Genomic DNA, 11,655 nt, shown 5'->3' on the forward strand with positions numbered 1-11,655 from the left:
CCAGTCCTCAGGAATGGAGGCAGATTTCAATGACATTGGATTTATATCCCGCCCTAAAGACAATGACATTGGATTTATATCCTGCCCTATACTCTGAATCTCAGAGTCTCAGAGCGGTCACAATCTCCTTTACCTTCCTTCCCCACAACAAACACCCTGTGAAGTAGGTGGGGCTGAGAGAGCTCTCCCAGAAGCTGCCCTTTTAAGGACAACTCTGCAAGAGTTGTGGCTGACCCAAGGCCATTCCAGCAACTGCAAGTGGAGAAGTGGGGAATCAAATCTGGTTCTCCCAGATAAGAGTCAACGCACTTAACCACTACACCAAACTAATAGAATTAAAGTGCACAATTGTGTCATCCTGAAACCATTCCTCCCCCCCATGAGATTGTCTTCCACAAAATGGTCCCTGGTGCCAAAAAGGTTGGGGACTGCTGCCTTAAGGCACACAGCCCTCACCACTGCCAGCATGTTGGTGCTGGCATCTGCGACCATGTAGCCACAGACAATGCTGCTGCCACCCACCCATTCCCTCAACCTACTCTATGTCACAGCAACAATGTTTGCACCATGTGGTCTGTATCCATTTCCTGTGAATGGAGCACAACTACTTTGTAGCCTAGTGGAAGGACTGGTTCCTCCTGGGGTCTGGGCCATGCCACAACTGTCTGGCTCTCTGGTTCTCACTAGTGGGTGGTGAGGGAGAGTTAGCCATGCTGCTGGCTGCTCCAGAGGTTTGCTGTGAAGTGCTCAGTTTTGCCTTGCACTCTGGAGAGCTCACTCTTGACCATTGTCATGGCAGAGCTGTGCATTGTGGGCAAGGTTGTTGGCTCATAGTCTTCAGTGCGGAGACAGAATACCAGAGAGTCAGCCAGCAAAAGGCTACATCCTCCATAAAGGAGAAGGGTTGACCATCCAGAGCAATCATCTCATTGACAAGGCAAATGACTTCCTCCTGAGTCCGCCACATAGCCCTGCTGGATGGCACCACTAGCATCCCAAGGGGAATGACCTGTTGGAGGGTGGCTTGCCTTGATGACCCACCACTCACAACACTCTTAGTGCAGGGCACCTTTCTAGGAGGGGTCTTGTGCTTCCCCGCCCTTCTAGGGTGTGTTCCTCTTCTTCCTTCCACTGGCTGCCACTCTTTCTTCAGTTGGCAACATATGGGGTGCACCCTTTGCAGGTGTCTACAGAGGATGGAGGAGGACACATGTTGGGGATTTGCCTCCTTCAGGACACTGACATGGCACTCCTGGCACCCTACTACACAGGGGTCACTGAAGAGGGTTTGGAAATGTTTCCAAAGTGTGGACTGGGAACAATGCTCCCAGACTGGAGAAGGTGGAAGGGTTAGCTGCTTTCTGGCACTGGACTGGGAAGGACTATGGAGGGGTAGACTGGAGGCAGGAACAACAACAGGAAGTTGTGTGGAAGGGGAGGGTGCTTCCCTCTGTCAGAGACTTCTCCAAAGAGTGTTAGCAATCATTGGTCTTTTGCCAGGGCTAACAGCTCTTTGTCCCTTAGAACAGATCAGGGGAAGAAGGCTCCACATCCTCTGGTGGTGCCCTGTAAGGGGTGGGCTCCTGTGGATTGGCAGGATGGGTTTGGTACCCAAGGACAGGGACTCGTGGTATGTGGCAGCTGGAAGATGTCTTTCCTCCACAATGAGCACCTTTGCACCCTTTGGGACAAGGCTAGTGGGGAATCGATCTGAGTTTCCATGAAAACTTCTTGAGGGTATCAGAAAAAAAAAGAGAATGAATGTCAGGTGACTGCCTCATCAAGATCATTTGGTGACTGCCTCATCAAGCGATGGTTTGAGTAATGAATGTTGCATTGTAGATTAAACATATCATGTAGAAATTTCACATCACCTCAAACACAATGCTTTGCAACAGAATTAGTTCGCACAAAGAATAGTGAGTTATCAAACCCTGTATCGTGCAGTAGTAGGATGTACAGGCAATGTATGTAGTAGGGGGAGCAGGATCATGCCTAGTGCTTTTGCCCCAGCCAGTGTGTGTTCACCAGCTATGGGTACAGAGTCTATATGCATACAGTTTGCATGCCCAAACGCTCTATGCTGATGTTAGGTTACATGTGTCTGAAAGTGGGAAACGGCTCACACAGCTCAGTAGAAGAGTTTTGCATGTAGAAGGTCCAAGATTCAACCACTGGCACCTCCAGTTAAAAGGCTCAAGAAAGTAGATGATATGAAAGACCCTGAGAGAGCCACTGCCAGTCAGAGTCAACAGTTCTGACCTCGATAGACTGATTGTAAGATTCAGTATAAGGCAGCTTTATGTGTTTGTGTGTGTTTTTCTGTATCAGGCCTGTAGATGCAATCATTTTCTTTGTTCCACATGCATTGGCTGTATGTACTTATGCTGTATGTATGAGGCTGAATTGATGAGAACAGGTGATATTGTTGTATGTGTGAACAAGTCCCAAGCATGTACATAATAGAATATGGATCTGCTGTTCTTATTTATTGATTTGATTTGATGTGATATCCCCTGACCTCCCCTACAAATGGACTCAAGGCAGGTCACAACAAGTCAACATGTTTTCTTGCAGTGTCAAATTTATCTGTGTAACACAGGGTACAAGTAACTGAACTGTGATCTGGGAAGCGACTGATTCAAGCCGGTTACAAACTCATTAGGAAGCCTTAATCAAGACATTTTTAGTCCCCCATATGGAGATATTAATGAAGGCTTCCTTTCTGTGGTAGTTGTCAGAATACCTGTAGTAATAGATGTGAAGAATTTTGAACATGGAAAGTGTTAGATAAATACTATAAATACAGGGTTGGCCAAACTGCAGCTTGGGAGCCACATGTGGCCCTTTCACACATACTGTGTGGCTCTCAAAGCCCCCACCGCCTCATTGGCCAGCTTGGAGAAGGCATTTGTCTCTTTAAATCAATTCACCAAGCCAGCTGGCAGCTTGGAGAATGCATTTAAAGTTAAAGTTGCTTTCTTTCCACCTCTTCTTCCTTCCCCATCTATTTTCCTCCCTTCCTCCCTCCCTTCCTTCGGCTCTCAAACACCTGATTTCATGTATTGCGGCTCTCAAACATCTGACATTTATTCTATGTGGCTCTTACGTTAAGCAAATTTGGCCACCCCTGTATTAATATATCTTTCATGAGAGCTAATGCAAGAAGCCCTAATCCTGAAAGGACTAATAATTTTCAAAACAAGCAGCAACTTGTCCTTTTCACCATTATGTTCCTCTCTTGCATAACTGGCTCTTGGTGCCCTCTTGCCTTGTGGCCTGCCAGGTGGTTTTCCTCTGAGGAACCATATTGCTTTTTAAAATGTATTCATGAGCGTCTTTGAACCTGATCTGCAACTGCCACCTTCTCTTGACTGCTCTCTTTTTCTTTTTCTCTCCCCCTCACCTTGCTCTGTTGTGTGCTCAAGGGCCAGTCCAAGGCCAGTGATCCTGTAACTGTGAGGGGAACATAAGGATTTGTTAGTTTAATAACGCTTGAAAGCACAAGTGACCTCTGTATTAAGAAGACTGCTGGGCACTGGGTGGACCCCTGCAAACTGTGAGGCTCCTCCAGCAGCCAAGGCAGATTTAAGGAGACTGAGGCCTAGTTGTGGTGAACAGCTTTGTTCCTCATTCCCATGTGTTGAGAGAACCTTTGATTTCATGGGGATGATTATTTTTATTCTTGCCCACTCAAGGATGAAGCCCAAGAAACAAGATATTGTTCTTTTCAGAGACAATACAATGGATCACCTCCAGGCCCAAATCACTATTTTCTCTGTGTTTTGTTGGGGGCTCTTGGAAACCAGTGCTATACAACTTACTTAAAAAGAAAGCACATGAGAGAAGGCGGCATGAATTGAAGCATTGTGGGAGGACGGGGGAGGGACATACATTGAACTCTAAATCTGCCTCAGTTTAATCTTTCTTCAGCTCAAACAAGTATCATTCACCTTATGAGAAGGAAATAAAAACTACCTAATATTTGACTCTTGGCCTTTACTGGAGAGCACAGATATTGGGGTGGTGTGTGCGTGGTGTCTGTGTCTGTGCTATAGAGTGGAAACTTGGAAAGTCAGGGAAGATTTGAGGGGGAACAAGAGGGCAAGACTTTTCTCCAAAAGCCATTGTAACTCTAAAGCAGGGTTTATCCTCCTCAGTGAAATGAAAATGAGAATAAGAAAAAAAAAATCAAGAATAGAAACATTTGAGCCACAAAGACTGTCATGGCCCACTGGAAGTTCGCAAAATTATATGTAAATGACCCAACTTTTTACTATGGTGGCCTTGTGCTAATCCTACAGAGAATATCTACTTAGCAAAGGAAAGTAGGGATGAGGGGGGTTGGTCTAATTTGGTTAACAGTGGACAAAATGTTGAATAAATTAATAATAATTTATATTTCCAGGGTAACACTATATCTGTAATGCTTCAGTGCCAAAGGATATTCTGCATGGCTTAGTGCTGGGAGAGAGAAAAATAGTCAAAGGCTTTTTCTTCATATTCTACCTCAAGGGATGATGAAAATGAATGTAAGACATGGTTCCCCATAATAGGCACCAGCCATTCTCCGGCTGCTGCATATCCTGCAGACATTCAGCCAGAGCTATTTTCTTACTGCCTTCCTTTGGATTTAGAGTCTTAAGTGTGTCTTGACAAAACAGGCCATTATTTCCTCCTCCCTGTACTCAAATTGTCCAGCAATATGACCTCTCCTAAGTCAATCTGTTGCACCAGGTTTTTCTGTGTTTACAGTTTAAATGGAAGAAATACACTATGCTTTATCCTCATTGTAATGAAGATCTTTTTGTCTGTCTTGGAATAATGGGGTGGATGCCTCACAAATTGTGGGTCAGCCTATTCCATGACCTCAGTAAACAATCCAACTCAGATCTCCAGGAAGCCTGCAGGATCAAATGGAATAATTGGCGTTAACAGATCCAGAAATCCAGACCATACAAAACAAAGGCCTACCATAAGTTACAGATAGGAAAATATTATTTTGGTAGCACAGGTGTAGAAGTTACTCAAGAGCCCTACATAGATAACAACATCAGCATATAGGAATAACTGGGGAAAGAAACTATTTCAGAGCATCGTCATATTCCCTTTAGTAAAATATTGCTTTCAAAATATTTAATTATTGGAGTGCAGTTCATCTTGTTTGGGTAAAATTTTGATCATTGTTATTTGATAAAAATTTAGGAAATGTTCTCCAAAATACCTTTGTTCTTGGTTAAAAGGCATTAAATCATTATCACATATATTTAAAGGCTGAAATTGAAGCATGTTATTCTTTTAATTACTTTCTAAAGCAAAAAAAAAATCGGCTTTTACATGCAAACTAAAATCGATTGTGCTCTTAAAAATAGCCATTTTATGCAGATAGAGAAAAACAGAAGCTATATACAGATCCAGAGTTTCAAAACTTGGAAGTTTCAAAGTTATCTCTGCATGATTTCCCTCTTTTTATAGATAAAATCTCATGAGCTTCTCAGTTCAGAGAGACGAAGAGAATTTTCATAGAATTATAGAATCGCAGAGTTGGAAGGGGCCATACAAGACATCTAGTCCAACCCCCTGCTCTATGCAGGATCAGCCTTGAGCAACCCTGACAAGTGTTTGTCCAGACACTGCTTAAAGAGTGCCAGTGAGGGGAAGCACATCACCTCCCCAATTCCACTGTTGAACAACTCTTAATGTAAAAAAGTTTTTCCTAATATCCAGCACGTAACTTTCCGCTGTTAATTTAGATCCATTATTGTGAGTCCTCTCCTCTACTGCCAACAGGAACAGCTTCCAGCCCTCCTCTAAGTGACAGCCCTTCAAATACTTAAAGAGAGCAATCATGTCTCCCCCCCCCCACCTCCTCTTCTCCAGACTGAACATTCCCAAATCCCTCAGCCTTTCCTCATAGGAGCGGGCCAATTTCTTCAGTAATGGAGACACTTTCTCCAGGGCCAGATTAACAATTAGGCCAACTAGGCACTGGCCTATGGGGCCCCATGCCTTTAGGGATCCTGAGCTGGCTTTCCCCCCTGATTTCCCCCCTGCTTGCAGCCCTCCCAGCCTTCATGTGCAGCCAGCAACTGAGCTGCTCTTTGCCCGATTTGCCTGGTGTGGCTGCTGCTGCTGGCATCATCGCCAAGTTTGCCTCTCTGCCTTTCCCCCACAGCTTTGTCAAAGGGGCTTTTGAGAAGGTGCCTGCAGGTTGCAGTGGGGGCTGTGGGGCAGGCATTCTGACTCTGAGATTATTTGTGAGGCGGGGCCCGATATTTTGATTGCCTAGGGGCCTCCACAGGGTTTAATCTGGCATTGACTTTCTCCTACTTGCATTTATTTATTTAGATATTTATACCTCCCTTTTCTACTCAATGTGGACCCAAAGCAGCTTACAGTGTCATTCTACCACCTTCATTTTATCCTCACAACATCACCCTGTGAGGTAGGTCAGGGGAAGAGAGAGATCAGCCCTAGGTCATACCATCCAAGGAGTTTTCGTGGTAGACTGGGGGTTCTAACCTGGATCTCCCAAATTCTAGTCTGATACTCGAACTACTAAGCCACACGAATACGGGTACTTTCAGGGAGGGATAAATCCCTAAGGATTTCATCTCAGCTGAGAGCCAAAATGATTACAGCCAAATGTGTTCCTCACTGAATGGAATGGATTGTCATCCAGACACAGTAATGACTTTTAACACCTGACTTAACAGTATTAAATAATCCGAACATTTTTAATAAATAAAAAAGCCAAATTTAAAACTAAGTAAGATTTCTGGACAGATTTCTACTCATGACTGAATTAGCTTGTTGGGAATACAGGAGTCACAAGCTACTAGCTCGGTCACATTTGAGACAGGGTCACTTGTATGAACTGGCACCACAACATGGGGACTGGGCCTACAGTTGCTATGATTTGAGCAATAGTGGTAGGTAGCCCTTTTCCCAGTTGTTGCATTCATGGATAACATGATAGTGGCACATCTTCCTCCCCAGTTAAAGTACTGGTGGATGACAAATGCTGCCTCCACAGGACCAGAGCAAAAGCTGACCAGAGCCTCTGGCACTCACACATTCAATTGTGTGGGAATCAAAAAGCATGTGATCCAGCCACTGTTCCCTCTAAGTTGAGTAAGTGTGAGCTTGCTCACCGTTTTTTAGCCTGCAGCTCACACATTTTTGTCTTCGCTCAGGAAAAATGGCCTCAGAGCAAACTGATTTATTCAGTAGCTCACAACTTTAATACCAGTAGCTCACAAAGTAGAATTTTTGCTCACAAGAACAAGACTCCACAGCTTAGAGGGAGTATTGGATCCAGTCATAGTGAAACCACATGCAGAGTTTCATGTTCTTGACAAGCCCCAAGCCCCAATCAAGTTTTTTCAGATTAATTAGCTTGAGATTTTCCCCCAAGGAAGTGTGAATGTCTCTGGCCTAGTTTGTAACCACAAGAGGCACCTAACAGATGTAGAAACATTGAGCGTTTACCTATCTTGCACCAAAGAGCGCATTTAGTACAACAGGCCTTCTCTTTAGTCAGTAGCAACAGTCCCATGGGTGCTTCTGGAGCAAGGCTTCAGCCTTAACTAATACGGTAGCCATCTCTCACTTCTCTTTTCAACAGTTCCCCTTTCTGTTAGATTTTATTGGTTTCCTCTTATTAAAAATTAATTTAATATCCAATTAAATCTACAAATTCAGGCCAAAGGTCAAAATATGTCACGTTGCTTTCTTGTCTATTAAAGTCTTCTCTTTCTTTAACTGCAAGGTCTAACATTGCTTCAGTCTATGGGTGTTCAATGAGCAGTGTAACTATTGCTACCCACTTTGAAGAGCTATTTGTTTAGCTACTGCCAAGGCTTATAATAGATCCAGAGCCTTTCTCCTGTGACATTCCAGGAAAAAGGAATAAAGTAAGGTTCAATAAATGCTCTAGTGTAAAAATAATCCATCTGTTAATTTCTAACCAACATGGCACAGTAATTGGACATACCCATAACATGTGCCCAATTCATATTTAGCTAATGCTATTTACAGAAAACAAACAAGACGTGCATATTGCATTTAATTGTGCCAACACATAAGTAAACATCTGGAAGAACAAGACAGCAGGACACTGAATAAATAAAAACAGAAAACACATCTCAGATTGCAAAAACTGACCCTTCACCAGAGGTTCATCTTTATTTCACCCCTTTTATTCCATCGTTACTTGCATATCTATTTACATTTGTTGACAGGGCTCTGAAGTTCAGACTAGTGTACTTGGCATCATATAAATATGCAACATACCAGTGAGGTTAGTACCACCAGGCTTTGTAAGGTCACCTGTGCCTTTAAGATCTACATGGCAGGGAGAAGTTTGGTGGTATGGCTTCTTTTGACACTGCAGCATTTGGAAAGCAAATGCCATATACTTCTCTGTGCATCTATTAAAGGCACAGGAACCCTCTTTGGATAATGTGTTGGCAATCCCAGATGCAGGCTATAGCACAGATGGATGCTGCCCAGCTGGCAGGGTGAATGCATTGGGGTGAGGATGGCCAATCAGGTTGAGGTAGTGGCGGTCCAGACCTTGTACTGATGACAGGAAAGTGCTGCGCTGCTGTCCAGGGCTAGCAAGTGGCATGGCAGTATTTGGAAGGTAAGGAATAGGGGGGCTCCTCGCAGAGCTGTGCCAGGAGAAGGGCCCTTGGCCAGAGCCCTGCTGGAAAACAGAGTCATTGTTGCTGTGACCCAAGCAGTCTAGTGCGGGTGGAAGCGGGTAGGAGAAGTCTGGCTCTGGGAGAGATCCCAGGGAGGTAAAGACAGGTTCAGTGACAAGATGAGCTTTGGACTGCAAGAAAGCCAGGATCCGCGCATACTTGGTATCTTTGGTCTCCATCCGTTCAACTGTGGTCAGGTAGTGAACAAGGTTCTTCATGCACTCATGGTAACCATAGTGAAAGTAGTTGGCAAATTCAGCTAACAGCTCTGATGAAAGAACAAGAGAGAGAAAGAGAGAGAGAGAGTCAATAATCTTCTATGGTAAGAGAAATCTACTTTTAGCCAAAGTAGGGAGTAAAATAGCAACTAACTGGAAAGGAAATTATTCAATACAGAGAGGTAATCATGTTCATCTGGTGCAACAAAAACAACAGACTTTTGGTACCTTAAGGTTTATTGCGCCTTGACTAGAATGAACTTCATCAGATATGAGAAATGTTATCCTTAGTTGGTCAACATGCATATCCATTGATACAGAGAGAGAAAATGTAAACAGTATGGGATGTGAAATGCAAGGCAGTTTCAGCAGGTAGTTGTGCTGGTCTGCAGTCGATGAGCTAGATTCTAGTCCAGTAGCACCTTAGAGCCCAACAAGATTCCTTCAGAGTCAAATCTCCCTTCATCCTATTTGTATCTGATGAAGAGAGTGTTTATTCTCAAAAGCCCATAGCCCGAAAATCTTGTAGTTCTCTAATGTGCTGTTGGCCATGAAATGCAAGGGTATATGGTTTTTTTATATTGATCCCAAATGTATACAGGCTAAGAAAAGAGCAAGCCACTCACAGCAGCTGTCACTATTCTAATAACATAATTACAGTGTGGTCCTGTGAACACTTCCCTGAGGAAAATCCCCACTGGATAAACCTGAGACAGAATCTGAGCAGACCTGTTTAGGTTTGCATGACCACTCTGTTGAAATGACCTTTGTTGCAACAAAAAGAGCACAGCTACCCTCTACAGCCTTGTTTTTCCAGTTAATACCCACAATAGAGTTCCAGTTAAGTCCAAACTGAATAGAAATTTCTGATAACTTTGTCCTGCGACTGTATTTATCAGCATCAAATCAAGACCCTGATGAAGTGAATTCTAGTGCCACAATGAACTGATGGCAGCACCCAGTATTTTTGCTGCTTTTCTTGCTGGATCAAACCAAAAACCCAACCAACTCATCATTTTGTCTGAAGCAGCAGCCAAGCTGTCTCCTGTGCATTCACCAGTCAGAACAGCAACTGCCTCTTAACTAGAGGCTTGTAATGGCTAATATCCCTTAACAGATCATGCATCTATCTCATTGTTCTCTCAAGGGAATGGTTCATTTAAACAGAACACCCCTGCGTTCTTTCAAGACAGAATCAAAACACAGTTGGGAAAGTTAGTCTGAGAGACACTGGATTGCCAGTGCTTTCCCAAATGATCAAGGCCGGCTACACTGGCAACAAAGAATATACCCACACGCATTATTTTTGTAGCAGATCTCTCTCTCACACACACACACCCCCCACGCCATAGCCAGGGACCCCATTTCCTCTTCAGACAGCGGTGATAGTTAGAGCCTCCCAGTTCTTTCCCCAGAACTCTACCAGTGGCGGAAAACCAGAGTTCTCTCTCTGCGTCTGCGTGCCCAAGGCCGAAAACGCACAGCAGGGGAAGGGCGCGCCTACCCTTTTCTCTCCCGCGAGGGAAATCTGCGGAATGAAGGGCTCGCAGGTACTGGACGGTCATCTCCAGGATCTCAGCTTTCTCTAACTTGCCGGAACTCTGAAAAACATCGACGGAAAGATGTCAGGAATCTTTTGCTTGGATCGGGGTGGGGAGGGGGCTAAGGATCCAGTGTGGGTTGAGAAGGCACCGCAGGCGGGACAGAGGAAACCGAAGGACGTGCCAGTCACTGTATGCCCCAAGCAGCCATTGCCAACTGTGATCGTCATGCGATCGAAACGGCAAGGTTTCCTCACTCCCTCATGTGCAAAGCGTAGAAGCCCACTGGTATTCAGCGTTGCACTTATGCGCCGAGACCGCAAGACGCAGCAGGGGCTACGCTTTCTGCTGGGATACACCTACCTGTTTAGCCAAGGCCATGGGCACCGTCTTCCCCAGTTCATTAAGACATCGGTTGATCCGGTCCCGCCTCCTTTTTTCGATCACTTTGTGGGAAACCGGGATCCTCTGGAAAACACAGGGTTTACTACAGACTGGCGGATTATACCACATGGCACTAATACGCAACACAGCCCTTTTTCCTCTCAACCAGTTCACCTCAATATTACTTTCCCAAGCAAGCATTTGATCTGCCACTCAATAACCCACCTAGGGACTCTATCCCATCGACCAGTTCTTTAAAAAGTCAGGGATGCGCCAGTTCCCAGAATCAAACTCCATCCCTGCTGGTACCTTGGAGAGCAAAAAAGCCTCCATAGAGGCTGCGTGTGCTCTCTGCCGTGTCCCGGGAGCTGGCGGTTCACTCTGGTGGGACATCAACATGAGCCCCCCAAGACAACTGTTCAAAGGGCTCCCTTTGGCCCGGGGGAATCCCTTGCTTTGGAGGCTGAGCCCAGGCCCAGCGCGCAGGGCGGGAGCGCCAGTTCCAACTCACTTTCCGTTCCTTCAGTTTGGAGGCCATCCTGGCAAGCGGGCAGAAGGCGCCCGATGTCCCTCCTCAGTGGCCCAGGTAGATTGCAGAGACCTGGTTTCCAAGGGGCGGTTTATAAAGCGACGATTTCTGAGGGAGAGGCTGGGTGGGGTGGGTGTGTGGATATTCATGGCCTGGCTAAATCCATAGGATTAGGGAAAGCAGTTGTGGGGGGTGGGGAGGAGAAGGCATGCATTAAAGATCAGTTTTTGAAAATGTGTGTATGTTTGGGTCTCCCCCCCCCCCCCCAGGGGCGT

General features: G+C 45.1%; 1 protein-coding gene across 1 annotated transcript; it reads right to left on the minus strand.

The window, feature by feature from the left end:
• Window positions 1-8,185: 8,185 nt before the first annotated feature.
• On the minus strand, window positions 8,186-11,394 carry HELT (helt bHLH transcription factor). Its single transcript, XM_060247312.1, has 4 exons — window positions 11,363-11,394; window positions 10,831-10,935; window positions 10,431-10,527; window positions 8,186-8,976 (listed from the first exon to the last, which is right to left on the minus strand). Exons 1-4 carry the CDS (start codon window positions 11,387-11,389, stop codon window positions 8,489-8,491), a joined length of 717 nt encoding a protein of 238 aa, XP_060103295.1. The 5' UTR covers window positions 11,390-11,394; the 3' UTR covers window positions 8,186-8,488.
• Between the last annotated feature and the right edge of the window lie 261 nt (window positions 11,395-11,655).

The sequence above is a fragment of the Heteronotia binoei genome, chromosome 9 (assembly GCF_032191835.1).
Source record: "Heteronotia binoei isolate CCM8104 ecotype False Entrance Well chromosome 9, APGP_CSIRO_Hbin_v1, whole genome shotgun sequence".
NCBI classification, from domain to species: domain Eukaryota; kingdom Metazoa; phylum Chordata; class Lepidosauria; order Squamata; family Gekkonidae; genus Heteronotia; species Heteronotia binoei.